This window comes from Somniosus microcephalus, unplaced genomic scaffold, assembly GCF_052327205.1.
Source record: "Somniosus microcephalus isolate GS21.2 unplaced genomic scaffold, FLI_Smic_1.0 unresolved_chr7, whole genome shotgun sequence".
Lineage (NCBI taxonomy): Eukaryota > Metazoa > Chordata > Chondrichthyes > Squaliformes > Somniosidae > Somniosus > Somniosus microcephalus.
In genome coordinates this window covers 18278019-18291795 of record NW_028225185.1, presented here as the reverse complement: position 1 = coordinate 18291795, position 13777 = coordinate 18278019, and the positions used below count along the sequence as shown (strand labels likewise).

The window sequence follows — 13777 nt, the reverse complement described above, 5'->3', positions numbered from 1 at the left end:
GTAGCCGGGTGCCGGTAATGCGTTGGGCAGTTTTGACTACCCGCTGCAGGGCTTTCCGGTCATAGTAGCTACAGCTGCCATGCCATACTGTGATACAGTTCGTCAGGATGCTCTCTATTGTGCAGTGGTAAAAGTTAGAGAGGATCAGGGGTGACAGGTTACATCCCTTCAGCCTCCTTAGGAAATATAGGCGCTGCTGGGCCTTCTTCACCAGAGAGGAGGTATTGAGGGACCAGGAGAGGTCTTCCGTGATGTGGACTCCGAGGAACTCCCGATCTACTCCAACAAAACCCTTCATGATTTTATTATTTATCTCTTCACAGTGACCGTGGAAATGACCTGGGTTCGAAAGGTATTGATTGTCTGGGGTCTGGCTGTTGTTGGGCAGGTCGCGGCCACAGGAGAGACCATAGTTGGTCAGGGCAGCTCATCCACATCCCCCAACAGCCAGCAGGCCATGCTCGAGATCGCCGTCCCCCCAAGCCAGAAGCCCTGGAAGACCCCTTACCTCCCCAACAATCTCAGGCCCATCAACTACGAGGTGGAGCTCTGGCCGTGGCTCTTCCGGGAGAGCAGCTCAGGACTCTTCCTCTTCCACGGCAGGTCCAAGGCCACCTTCCGCTGCTCCAACAGGACCAACATCATCATCATCCACAGCAAGAGGCTCAACTACACCAAGCCGGTCAGGGTCGCCAAGGCGGACAACTCCACCGTGGCCGTGCGGAGGTTCTGGGAGGAGAAGGACAACGAGTACTTGGTGCTGATCCTCAGGAGCCACCTGCAGAAGGGCAAGGTGTACACGCTGCACGCGGCCTTTTGCGGCGAGCTGGCCGACGACCTGGCGGGCCTGTACCGCTGCCAGTACGAGGAAGACGGGACGACAAAGTAAGAGCGGAGAGCTCGCGGGCCGAATCCTTTCTCTCGTGCGGGGACGCTCGTGGGTCAAAGGGGATTGCGACGGGTGGTTGTAGAAATCACGTCACTCAAGTCCCTGTTCGCCCATCGCCCCACCCTGTGCCCGCTGAACTACATTGGCTCCCGGCCTGGCAATGTCTCTATTTTAAAATTCTCATCCTTCTATTCAAATCCCCTCCATGGCCTGCTCGCCCCCCTCTCCCTATCTCTGTAACCTCCTCCAGCCCCACAACTCTCTGAGAACTCCGCACTCCTCCAATTCTGGCCTCTTGCGCATCCCCCGATTTCCATCGCTCTACCATTGGTGGCCGTGCCTTCAGCCGCCTGGGCCCCGAGCTCTGGAATTCCCTCCCTAAACCTCTCCGCCTCTCTCTCCTCCTTTAAGATGCTCATAAAGCCTGGTGTCAGCCGTGGCTCAGTGGGTAGCACTCTTGCCTCCAAGTCCGAGGGTCGTGTGTTCGAACCCCACTCCAGAGACTCGAGCACAAAAATCAAGGCCGACGCTCTCAGTGCGGTACTGAGGGATCGCTGCACTGTCGGAGGGGCAGTGCTGAGGGAGCGCCGCACTGTCGGAGGGGCAGTACTGAGGGAGCGCCGCACTGTCGGTGGGGCTGTACTGAGGGAGCGCTGCACTGTCGGAGGGGCAGTGCTGAGGGAGCGCCGCACTGTCGGAGGGGCAGTACTGAGGGAGCGCCGCACTGTCGGAGGGGCAGTGCTGAGGGAGCGCCGCACTGTCGGAGGGGCAGTACTGAGGGAGCGTCGCACTGTCGGAGGGGCAGTACTGAGGGAGCGCCGCACTGTCGGAGGGGCAGTACTGAGGGAGCGCCGCACTGTCGGAGGGGCGGTACTGAGGGAGCGCCGCACTGTCGGAGGGGCGGTACTGAGGGAGCGCCGCACTGTCGGAGGGGCAGTACTGAGGGAGCGCCGCACTGTCGGAGGGACGGCACTGAGGGAGCGCCGCACTGTCGGAGGGGCGGTACTGAGGGATCGCCGCACTGTCGGAGGGGCGGTACTGAGGGAGCGCCGCACTGTCGGAGGCGCAGTACTGAGGGAGCGCCGCGCTGTCGGAGGGGCGGTACTGAGGGAGCGCCGCAGAGTCGGAGGGGCGGTACTGAGGGAGCGCCGCACTGTCGGAGGGGCGGTACTGAGGGACCGCCGCACTGTCGGAGGGGCAGTACTGAGGGACCGCCGCACTGTCGGAGGGGCAGTACTGAGGGAGCGCCGCACTGTCGGAGGGGCAGTACTGAGGGACCGCCGCACTGTCGGAGGGGCGGTACTGAGGGAGTGTCGGAGGGGCGGTACTGAGGGATCGCCGCACTGTCGGAGGGGCGGTACTGAGGGAGCGTCGCACTGTCGGAGGGGCAGTACTGAGGGAGCGCCGCACTGTCGGAGGGGCGGTACTGAGGGAGCGCCGCACTGTCGGAGGGGCGGTACTGAGGGAGCGCCGCAGAGTCGGAGGGGCGGTACTGAGGGAGCGCCGCACTGTCGGAGGGGCGGTACTGAGGGACCGCCGCACTGTCGGAGGGGCAGTACTGAGGTACCGCCGCACTGTTGGAGGGGCAGTGCTGAGGGAGCGCCGCACTGTCGGAGGGGCAGTACTGAGGGAGCGCCGCACTGTCGGAGGGGCAATACTGAAGGAGCGCCGCACTGTCGGAGGGGCAGTAGTGAGGGAGCGCCGCACTGTCGGAGGGGCACTACTGAGGGAGCACCGCACTGTCGGAGGGGCAATACTGAGGGAGCGCCGCACTGTCGGAGGGGCAGTAGTGAGGGAGCGCCGGACTGTCGGAGGGGCAATACTGAGGGAGCGCCGCACTGTCGGATGGGCAGTAGTGAGGGAGCGCCGCACTGTCGGAGGGGCGGTACTGAGGGAGCGCCGCACTGTCGGAGGGGCGGTACTGAGGGAGCGCCGCACTGTCGGAGGGGCAATACTGAGGGAGCGCCGGACTGTCGGAGGGGCAGTACTGAGGGAGCGCCGCACTGTCGGAGGGGCGGTACTGAGGGAGCGCCGCACTGTCGGAGGGGCGGTACTGAGGGACCGCCGCACTGCAGGAGGGGCAGTAATGAGGGAGCGCCGCAGTGTCGGAGCGGCAGTACTGAGGGAGCGCCGCACTGTCGGAGGGGCCCTAGCGAGGGAGCGCCACACTGTTGGAGGGGCGGTACTGAGGGAGCGCTACACTGTCGGAGCGGCAGTACCGAGGGAGCGCTGCACTGTCGGAGGGGCAGTACCGAGGGAGCGCCACACTGTCGGAGGGGCAGTACTGAGGGAGCGCCGCACTGTCGGAGGGGCGGTACTGAGGGAGCACCGCACTGTCGGAGGGGCAGTACTGAGGGAGCGCCGCCCTGTCGGAGGGGCAGTACTGAGGGAGCGCCGCACTGTCGGAGGGGCGGTACTGAGGGAGCTCCACACTGTTGGAGGGGCTGTACTGAGTGAGCGCCGCACTGTCGGAGGGGCAGTACTGAGGGATCGCCGCACTGTCGGAGGGGCAGTACGGAGGGAGCGCCGCACTGTCGGAGGGGCAGTACTGAGGAAGCGTCGCACTGTCGGAGGCACAGTCTTTCAGGACGTCTCACAGCCAATGAAGTACTCTTTGAAGTGCAGTCACTGTTGTAATGTGGGAAACACAGCAGCCATTTTGCGCACAGCAAGCTCCCACAAACAGCAATATGATAATGAGCAGATCATCTGTTTTTAGTGATGTTGGTTGAGGGATAAATATTGGCCCCAGGACACCGGGGAGAACTCCCCCCTGCTCTTCTTCCAATAGTGGCCGTGGGATCTTTTACGTCCACCCGAGAGGGCAGACGGGGCCTCGGTTTAACGTCTCATCTGAAAGACGGCACCTCCAACAGTGCAGCACTCCCTCAGTACTGTCCCTCCGACAGTGCGGCGCTCCCTCAGTTATGGCCCTCCGACCGTGCGGCGCTCCCTCAGTACTACCCCTCCGACAGTGCGGCACTCCCTCAGAACTGCCCCTCAGACAGTGCGGCGCTCCCCCAGTTATGGCCCTCCGACAGTGCGGCGCTTCCTCAGTACTGCCTTACCGACAGTGCGGCGCTTCCTCAGTACTGCCTTTCCGACAGTGCAGCGCTCCCTCAGCACTGCCCCTCCGACAGTGTTGCACACCCTCAGTGCTGCCCCTCTGACGGTGCGGCGCTCCCTCAGTACCGCCCCTCTGACAGTGCGGCGCACCCTCAGCACTGCCCCTCCGACAGTGCGGCGCTCCCTCAGTACCGCCCCTCTGACAGTGCGGCGCTCCTTCAGTACCGCCCCTCCGACAGTGCAGTGCTCCCTCAGCACTGCCACTCCGACAGTGCGGCGCTCCCTCAGTACTTCCCCTCCGACAGTGCGGCGCTCCCTCAGTACTGCCCCTCTGGCAATGCGGCGCTCCTCAGTACTGCCCCTCCGACAGTGCGGCGCTCTCTCAGTACTGCCCCTCCGACAGTGCGGTGCTCTCTCAGTACTGCCCCTCCGACAGTGCAGCGCTCCCTCAGTACTGCCCCTCCGACAGTGCGGTTCTCTCTCAGTACTGCCCCTCCGACATCGCGGCGCTCCCTCAGTACTGCCCCTCCGACAGTGCGGCGCTCCCTCAGTACTGCCCCTCCGACAGTGCGGCGCTCTCTCAGTACTGCCCCTCCGACAGTGCGGCGCTCTCTCAGTACTGCCCCTCCGACAGTGCGGCGCTCCCTCAGTACTGCCCCTCCGACAGTGCGGCGCTCTCTCAGTACTGCCCCTCCGACAGTGCGGCGCTCCCTCAGTACTGCCCCTCCGACAGTGCGGCGCTCCCTCAGTACCGCCCCTCCGACAGTGCGGTGCTCTCTCAGTACTGCCCCTCCGACAGTGCGGCGCTCCCTCAGTACTGCCCCTCCGACAGTGCGGCGCTCTCTCAGTACTGCCCCTGCGACAGTGCGGCGCTCGCTCAGTACTGCTCCTCCGACAGTGCGGCACTCTCTCACTACAGCCCTCCGACAGTGCGGCGCTCCCTCAGTTACGGCCCTCCGACAGTGCGGCGCTCCCTCAGTACTGACCTACCGACAGTGCAGCGCTCCCTCAGTACCACCCCTCTGACAGTGCGGCGCTCCCTCAGCACTGCCCCTCCGACAGTGCGGCGCTCCCTCTGTACTGCCTCTCCGACAGTGCGGCGCTCCCTCAGTACTGCCCCTCCGACAGTGCGGCGCTCCCTCAGTACTGCCCTTCCGACAGTGCGGTGCTCCCTCAGTACTGCCCCTCCGACAGTGCAGCACTCGCTCAGTACTGCCCCTCCGACAGTGCGGCGCTCCCTCGGTTACGGCCCTCCGACAGTGCGGCGCTTCCTCAGTACTACCCCTCCGACACTGCGGCGCTCCCTCAGTACTGCCCTACTGACAGTGCAGTGCTCCCTCAGCACTGCCCCTCCGACAGTGTTGCGCACCCTCTGTACCGCCCCTCTGACGGTGCGGCGCTCCTTCAGTACCGCCCCTCTGACACTGCGGTGCTCCCTCAGCACTGCCCCTCCGACAGTGCGGCGCTCCCTCAGCACTGCCCCTCCGACAGTGCGGCGCTCCCTCAGTACTTCCCCTCCGATAGTGCGGCGCTCTCTCAGTACTGCCCCTCCGACAGTGCGGCACTCCATCAGTACTGCCCCTCTGACAATGCAGCGCTCCTCAGTACTGCTCCTCCGACAGTGCGGCGCTCTCTCAGTACTGCCCCTCCGACATTGCGGTGCTCCTTCAGTACTGCCCCTCCAACAACGCGGCGCTCCTCCGTACTGCCCCTCCGACAGTGCGGCACTCTCTCAGTACTGCCCCTCCGACAGTGCGGCGCTCTCTCAGTACTGCCCCTCCGACAGTGCGGCGCTCCCTCAGTACTGCCCCTCCGACAGTGCGGTGCTCTCTCAGTACTGCCCCTCCGACAGTGCGGCGCTCTCTCAGTACTGCCCCTCCGACAGTGCGGCGCTCGCTCAGGTACACCTCCCGCACACTCACACTCTCACACATGTGCATGTGACCAATATGACATTTCTGATAATTTCCTGCTCTTTGCTGGATCTCCCAGGTTCCTGGCCGTGACAATGATGCAACCGACCGATGCCCGGAAGGTGTTCCCGTGTTTCGACGAACCGGCATTGAAGGCGACCTTTGACCTGACGGTGATACACCGGCCGGACCACACGGCCATCTCCAACATGCCCATTAGCAGTAAGTCCCGTGGCACCGAGCCACCGTACCGTCTGGCCTAACACCGCCTCATCTCCTCTCTCGTAGGCACTGACCTTTGACTGGTTCCAAGTTCCAAGGGTGTCCAAGTGTGGGTACAGGAGCCGACACTGAGACATACACACGGGCCGTACAGTACCAGACGGGAGTGAATCGTTCCCTTTTACCCGCTGTGTGTACTGTACATGTACAGGAGCCGACACTGAGACACACACAGGCTGTACAGTGCCAGACGGGAGTGAATCGTTCCCTTTTACCCACTGTGTGTACTGTACATGTACAGGAGCTGACACTGAGACACACACAGGCTGTACAGTACCAGACGGGAGTGAATCGTTCCCTTTTACCCGCTGTGTGTGCTGTACATGTACAGGAGCCGACACTGAGACACACACGAGCCGTACAGTACCAGACAGGAGTGAATCGTTCCCTTTTACCCGCTGTGTGTGTTGTACATGTACAGGAGCTGACACTGAGACACACACGGGCCGTGCAATACCAGATGGGAGTGAATCGTTCCCTTTTACCTGCTGTGTGTGCTGTATATGTACAGGAGCTGACACTGAGACACACACGGGCCGTGCAATACCAGATGGGAGTGAATCGTTCCCTTTTACCTGCTGTGTGTACTGTACATGTACAGGAGCTGTCACTGAGACACACACGGGCCGTACAGTACCAGACGGGAGTGAATCGTTCCCTTTTACCCGCTGTGTGTACTGTACATGTACAGGAGCTGACACTGAGACACACACGGGCCGTACAGTACCAGACGGGAGTGAATTGTTCCCTTTTACCCGCTGTGTGCTGTACATGTACAGGAGCTGACACTGAGACACACACGGGCCGTACAGTACCAGACGGGAGTGAATCGTTCCATTTTACCCACTGTATGTGCTGTATATGTACTTGAGCTGACACTGAGACACACACACGGGCCGTACAGTCCCAGACGGGAGTGAATCGTTCCCTTTTACCCACTGTGTGTGCTGTACATGTACAGGAGCTGACACTGAGACACACACGGGCCGTATAGTACCAGACGGGAGTGAATCATTCCCTTTTACCCGCTGTGTGTACTGTACATGTACAGGAGCTGACACTGAGACACACACGGGCCGTATAGTACCAGACGGGAGTGAATCGTTCCCCTTTTACCCGCTGTGTGTACTGTACATGTACAGGAGCTGACACTGAGACACACACGGGCCGTGCAGTACCAGGCAGAAGTGAATCGTTCCCCTTTTACCCGCTGTGTGTACTGTACATGTACAGGAGCTGACACTGAGACACACACGGGCCGTACAGTCCCAGGCAGAAGTGAATCATTCCCTTTTACCCGCTGTGTGTACTGTACATGTACAGGAGCTGACACTGAGACACACACAGGCCGTACAGTACCAGACGGGAGTGAATCATTCCCTTTTACCCGCTGTGTGTGCTGTACATGTACAGGAGCTGACACTGAGACACACACGGGCCGTACAGTGCCAGACGGGAGTGAATCGTTCCATTTTACCTGCTGCGTACTGTACATGTACAGGAGCTGCCACTGAGACACACACGGGCCGTGCAGTACCAGACAGGTGTGAATCGTTGCCCTTTACCCGCTGTGTGTACTGTACATGTACAGGAGCTGACACTGAGACACACACGGGCCGTACTGTACCAGACGGGAGTGAATCGTTCCCTTTTACCCGCTGTGTGTGCTGTCCATGTACAGGAGCTGACGCTGAGACACACACGGGCCGTACAGTACCAGACAGGAGTGAATCGTTCCCTTTTACCCGCTGTGTGCACTGTACATGTACAGGAGCTGACACTGAGACACACACAGGCCGTACAGTACCAGACAGGAGTGAATCGTTCCCTTTTACCCGCTGTGTGCACTGCACATGTACAGGAGCTGACACTGAGACACACACAGGCCGTACAGTACCAGACGGGAGTGAATCGTTCCCTTTTACCCGCTGTGTGTGCTGTACATGTACAGGAGCTGACACTGAGACACACGCGGGCCGTACAGTACCAGACGAGAGTGAATCGTTCCCTTTTACCCGCTGTGTGTGCTGTACATGTACAGGAGCTGACACTGAGACACACACGGGCCGTACAGTACCAGACGGGAGTGAATCGTTCCCTTTTACCCACTGTGTGTGCTGTACATGTACAGGAGCTGACGCTGAGACACACACGGGCCGTACAGTACCAGACGGGAGTGAATCGTTCCCTTTTACCCGCTGTGTGCTGTCCATGTACAGGAGCTGACACTGAGACACACACGGGCCGTACAGTACCAGACGGGAGTGAATCGTTCCCTTTTACCCGCTGTGTGCTGTCCATGTACAGGAGCTGACACTGAGACACACACGGGCCGTACAGTACCAGACGGGAGTGAATTGTTCCCTTTTACCCGCTGTGTGCACTGTACATGTACAGGAGCTGCCACTGAGACACACACGGGCCGTACAGTACCAGACGGGAGTGAATCCTTCCCTTTTACCCGCTGTGTGTGCTGTCCATGTACAGGAGCTGACACTGAGACACACACGAGCCGTACAGTACCAGACGGGAGTGAATCGTTCCATTTTACCCACTGTGTGTGTTGTACATGTACAGGAGCTGACACTGTGGCACACACGGGCCGTGCAGTACCAGACGGGAGTGAATTGTTCCCTTTTACCCGCTGTGTGTCCTGTACATGTACAGAAGCTGACACTGAGACACACACGAGCCGTACAGTACCAGACGGGAGTGAATCGTTCCCTTTTACCCACTGTGTGTCCTGTACATGTACAGGAGCTGACACTGAGACACACACGAGCCGTACAGTACCAGACGGGAGTGAATCGTTCCCTTTTACCCGCTGTGTGTGCTGTGCATGTACAGGAGCTGACACCGAGACACACACGCGCTGTACAGTACCAGACGGGAGTGAATCATTCCCTTTTACCCGCTGTGTCTACTGTACATGTACAGGAGCTGACACTGAGACACACACAGGCCGTACAGTACCAGACGGGAGTGAATCGTTCCATTTTACCCGCTGGTTGTGCTGTATATGTACAGGAGCTGACACTGAGACACACACGGGCCGTGCAGTGCCAGACGGGAGTGAATCGTTCCCTTTTACCCGCTGTGTGTACTGTACATGTACAGGAGCTGACACTGAGACACACACATGGGCCGTGCAGTACCAGATGTGAGTGAATCGTTCCCTTTTACCCGCTGTGTGTGCTGTGCATGTACAGGAGCTGACACCGAGACACACACGCGCTGTACAGTACCAGACGGGAGTGAATCATTCCTTTTTACCCGCTGTGTCTACTGTACATGTACAGGAGCTGACACTGAGACACACACAGGCCGTACAGTACCAGGCAGAAGTGAATCGTTCCATTTTACCCGCTGTGTGTACTGTACACGTACAGGAGCTGACACTGAGACACACACGGGCCGTACAGTACCAGACGGGAGTGAATCGTTCCCTTTTACCCACTGTGTGTACTGTACATGTACAGGAGCTGACACTGAGACACACACACACGGGCCGTACAGTCCCAAATGGGAGCGAATCGTTCCCCTTTTACCCGGTGTGTACTGTACAGGTACAGGAGCTGACACTGAGACACACACGGGCCGTACAGTCCCAGACGGGAGTGAATCGTTCCCTTTTACCCACTGTGTGTGCTGTACATGTACAGGAGCTGACACTGAGACACACACACACGGGCCGTACAGTCCCAGACGGGAGTGAATCGTTCCCTTTTCTCCTATTTCTTCTCCCCCTCCTCTCCTCCTTCCCCCTTTCCCCAGTCTCCCCTCCCCTCTGCTCTTTCCTTTCACCCTGCCATCTCCCTTTGCCCTCCTCCTTGCCCGGTATCCTATGAACACTCTCCGCTTCTCTGTCCAATCGCAGGAAAGTCGGAGATGTGGGTGCTTGGAGAGCTGTGGATTGTGACAACCTTCGACCGCACGTTGAAGATGTCCTCGTACCTGCTGGCCTGTGTCGTATCGGAGTTCCAGTTCATCGAAGAGATGTTGAATGGCGTGAAGGTAAAAGCTAACGAGCCTGGTGATGATCTAAGTAATGTGGTAATGTCCATTAACTAACCTGGTAATGCCATACTGAATCTGTTAACTGACCTGGCCGGCCTTCCACGTTCCACCCTCCCTAAACTTCAGGTCATCCAAAACTCTGCACCCAGTCCCGTTCACCCATCACCCCCGCTGTGCTCGCTGACCTACGTTGGCTCCCGGTCCAGCAACGCCTCGATTTTAAAATTCTCATCATGGTTTTCAAATCCCTCCATGGCCTCCTCGCCCCCTCTCCCTATCGCTGTAACCTCCTCCAGCCCCACAACCCCCCGAGATCTCGGCGCTCCTCCAATTCTGGCCTCTTGAGCATCCCCCGATTTCCATCGCTCCACCATTGGCGGCCGTGCCTTCAGCCGCCTGGGCCCCGAGCTCTGAAATTCGCTCCCTAAACCTCTCCGCCTCTCTCTCCTCCTTTAAGACACTCCTTAAAACTGACCTCTTTGATCAAGCTTTTGGTCACCCGTCCTAATATCTCCTTATGTGGCTCGGTGTCAAATTTGATTTGATAATCGCGCCTGTGAAGCACCTTGGGACGTTTTACTAACACTAACATTGTGGAGATGAGGTCGAAGATCAGCCATGATCTTATTGAATGGCGGAGCAGGTTCGAGGGGCCGAATGGCCGACTCCTAACATAAGAAATAGGAGCAGGAATAGGCCACTCGGCCCCTCGAGCCTGCTCCACCATTCAATAAGATCATGGCTGATCTTGGGCTCAAAGCCACTTCCCCGCCCGCTTCCCATAATCCTTCACTCCCTTATCTTGCAAAAATCTCTCTATCTCCACCTTAAATGTATTTAATGACCCAGCCTCCACGGCTCTCTGGGGCAGAGAATTCCACAGATTTACGACCCTCTGAGAGAAGAAATTCCTCCTCATCTCAGTTCTAAAAGGGCGACCCTTTATTCTGAAACTGTGCCCCGAGTTCTAGATTTCCCCACGAGGGGGAAACATCCTCTCTGCATCTACCCTGTCGAGCCCCCTCAGTATCTGATATGTTTCAATAAGATCCCCTCTCATTCTTCTAAACGCCAATGAGTATAGGCCCAACCTGCTCAACCTTTCCTCATAAGTCAAACCCCCTCATCTCTGGAATTAACCGTCTCAGAACTGCCTCCAATGCAAGTATATCCTTCCTTAAATAAGGAGACCAAAACTGTACGCAGTACTCCAGGTGTGGTCTCACCAATACCCTGTACAGTTGTAGCAGGACTTCCCTGCTTTTATACTCCAACCCCCTCGCAATAAAGGCCAACGTTCCATTTACCTTTTTGATTACTTGCTATACCTGCATGCCTTTTGTGTTTCATGCACAAGGACCCCCAGGTCCCTCTGAACTGTAGCATTTTGTAATCTCTCTCCAAAACTATACGCAGGACTGTAGAGGCTCAGTCGTTGAGTATATTCAAGGCTGAGATCGATAGATTTTTGGACTCTCGGGGGATCGAGGGATATGGGGATCAGGCGGGAAAGTGGAGATGAGGAAGAAAACCCGCCGTGATCTCATTGAATGACGGAGCAGGCTCGAGGGGCCGAATGGCCGACTCCTGCTCCTAATTCTTATGTCCCTGTTAAAGGCAATATATAAATGCAAATTGTTGTTGGGAATGTAAGTTAATTAATTAATTATGTTACATTACGCACTAACATTTTGAGAAGATCCTTTCAGCTACCTCAGGTACAAAGCCCACTTTCACCTGCTGCCCTGCCCCCTCTAAAATCTCTCACCTCCCTTTCGAAATAAAGAACAAAATTGACCGCAGATCTTCGCGAATCCACTGCGAAGGCAGCTTTGATGTTGTCAGCTCTGTGTCTGAAAAAGATATCGTGAAATAAAAGTGCTAAAGCCAGGAAGTCACGCTAAACCAGTTATAAATCGCTGGTTAGGCCCCAGCTGGAGTATTGTGGCCAATTCTGGGCACCGCACTTTAGGAAGGATGTGAAGGCCTTGGAGAGGGTGTGGAGATTTACCAGAATGGTTCCAGGGATGAGGGACTTCAGTGACGTGGAGAGACTGGTGAAGCTGGGGTTGTTCTCCTTAGAGCAGAGAAGGTTAAGGGGAGATTTAATGGAGGCGTTCAAAATCATGAGGGGTTTTGATCGAGTAAATAAGGAGAAACTGTTTCCAGTGGCAGGAGGGTTGGTAACCAGAGGACACAGATTGAAGATAATTGGCAAAAGAACCAGAGGGGGAGATGAGGAGAATGTTTTTTACGCAGCGAGTTGTTGTGATCTGGAACGCGCTGCCTGAAAGGGCGGTGGAAGCAGATTCAATGGTGACTTTCAAAAGGGAATTGGAGAAATACTTGAAGGGAAAAAATTGCAGGGCTGTGGGGAAAGAGCAGGGGGGAGTGGGACTAATTGGAGAGCTCATTCAAAGAGCCGGCACAGGCACGATGGGCCGAATGGCCTCTTTCTGTGCTGTATTGTTCTGTGGTACTAAATGGGGGGAGTGGGTTAGAGTCCGGGGGTGTGAGCAGAGGCTGGGGGTCGTAAGGTCAGTGGCGAGCAGGCAATAGAGAAAGTGGGGGGAATTGGGGAGACTTTTATTCCCATTTAACTGGCATTTTGAACCTTCTCTTTCCTGTTGTAGATAAAGGTCTGGGGCCGTAAGCAAGCAATCAATGCTGGACAGGGAGCCTATGCATTAAAGGCTGCCGGAGAACTTCTTCAGTTTTATGAACGGAAATATAGTATATTCTATCCACTGACAAAGTTAGGTAAGTGGGGAATTTCCCAGGGCAGGTACAGCACGAGTTAGATACAGAGTAAAGCTCCCTCTACACTGTCCCATCAAACACTCCCAGGGCAGGTACAGCAAGGGTTAGATACAGAGTAAAGCTCCCTCTACACTGTCCCATCAAACACTTCCAGGGCAGGTACAGCACGGGTTAGATACAGAGTAAAGCTCCCTCTACACTGTCCCATCAAACACTTCCAGGGCAGGTACAGCAAGGATTAGATACAGAGTAAAGCTCCCTCTACACTGTCACATCAAACACTTCCAGGGCAGGTACAGCATGGGTTAGATACAGAGTAAAGCTCCCTCTACACTGTCCCATCAAACACTCCCAGGGCAGGTACAGCACGGGTTAGATACAGAGTAAAGCTCCCTCTACACTGTCCCATCAAACACTCCCAGGGCAGGTTCAGCACGGGTTAGATACAGAGTAAAGCTCCCTCTACACTGTCCCATCAAACACTCCCAGGGCAGGTACAGCACGGGTTAGATACAGAGTAAAGCTCCCTCTACACTGTCCCATCAAACACTCCCAGGGCAGGTACAGCATGGGTTAGATACAGAGTAAAGCTCCCTCTACACTGTCCCATCAAACACTCCCAGGGCAGGTACAGCACGGGTTAGATACAGAGTAAAGCTCCCTCTACACTGTCCCATCAAACACTCCCAGGGCAGGTACAGCACGGGTTAGATACAGAGTAAAGCTCCCTCTACACTGTCCCATCAAACACTCCCAGGGCAGGTACAGCACGGGTTAGATACAGAGTAAAGCTCCCTCTACACTGTCCCATCAAACACTCCCAGGGCAGGTACAGCACGGGTTTGAGTCT

At 57.1% G+C, this 13777-nt stretch overlaps 1 protein-coding gene across 1 annotated transcript in view; it reads left to right on the top strand.

Annotated features, from left to right (window-relative positions):
• The first annotated feature begins 327 nt into the window (after nucleotides 1-327).
• Nucleotides 328-13777, top strand: part of LOC147086597 (aminopeptidase Ey-like) — a 55685-nt gene continuing 42235 nt past the window's right edge. Inside the window, exons 1-4 of the mRNA XM_085978280.1 lie at nucleotides 328-885; nucleotides 5948-6090; nucleotides 10028-10164; nucleotides 12801-12927. Of these exons, the coding sequence (XP_085834406.1) occupies nucleotides 335-885; nucleotides 5948-6090; nucleotides 10028-10164; nucleotides 12801-12927 (958 nt within the window). The 5' untranslated portion in view covers nucleotides 328-334. The remainder of the gene's footprint in view (nucleotides 886-5947; nucleotides 6091-10027; nucleotides 10165-12800; nucleotides 12928-13777) is intronic.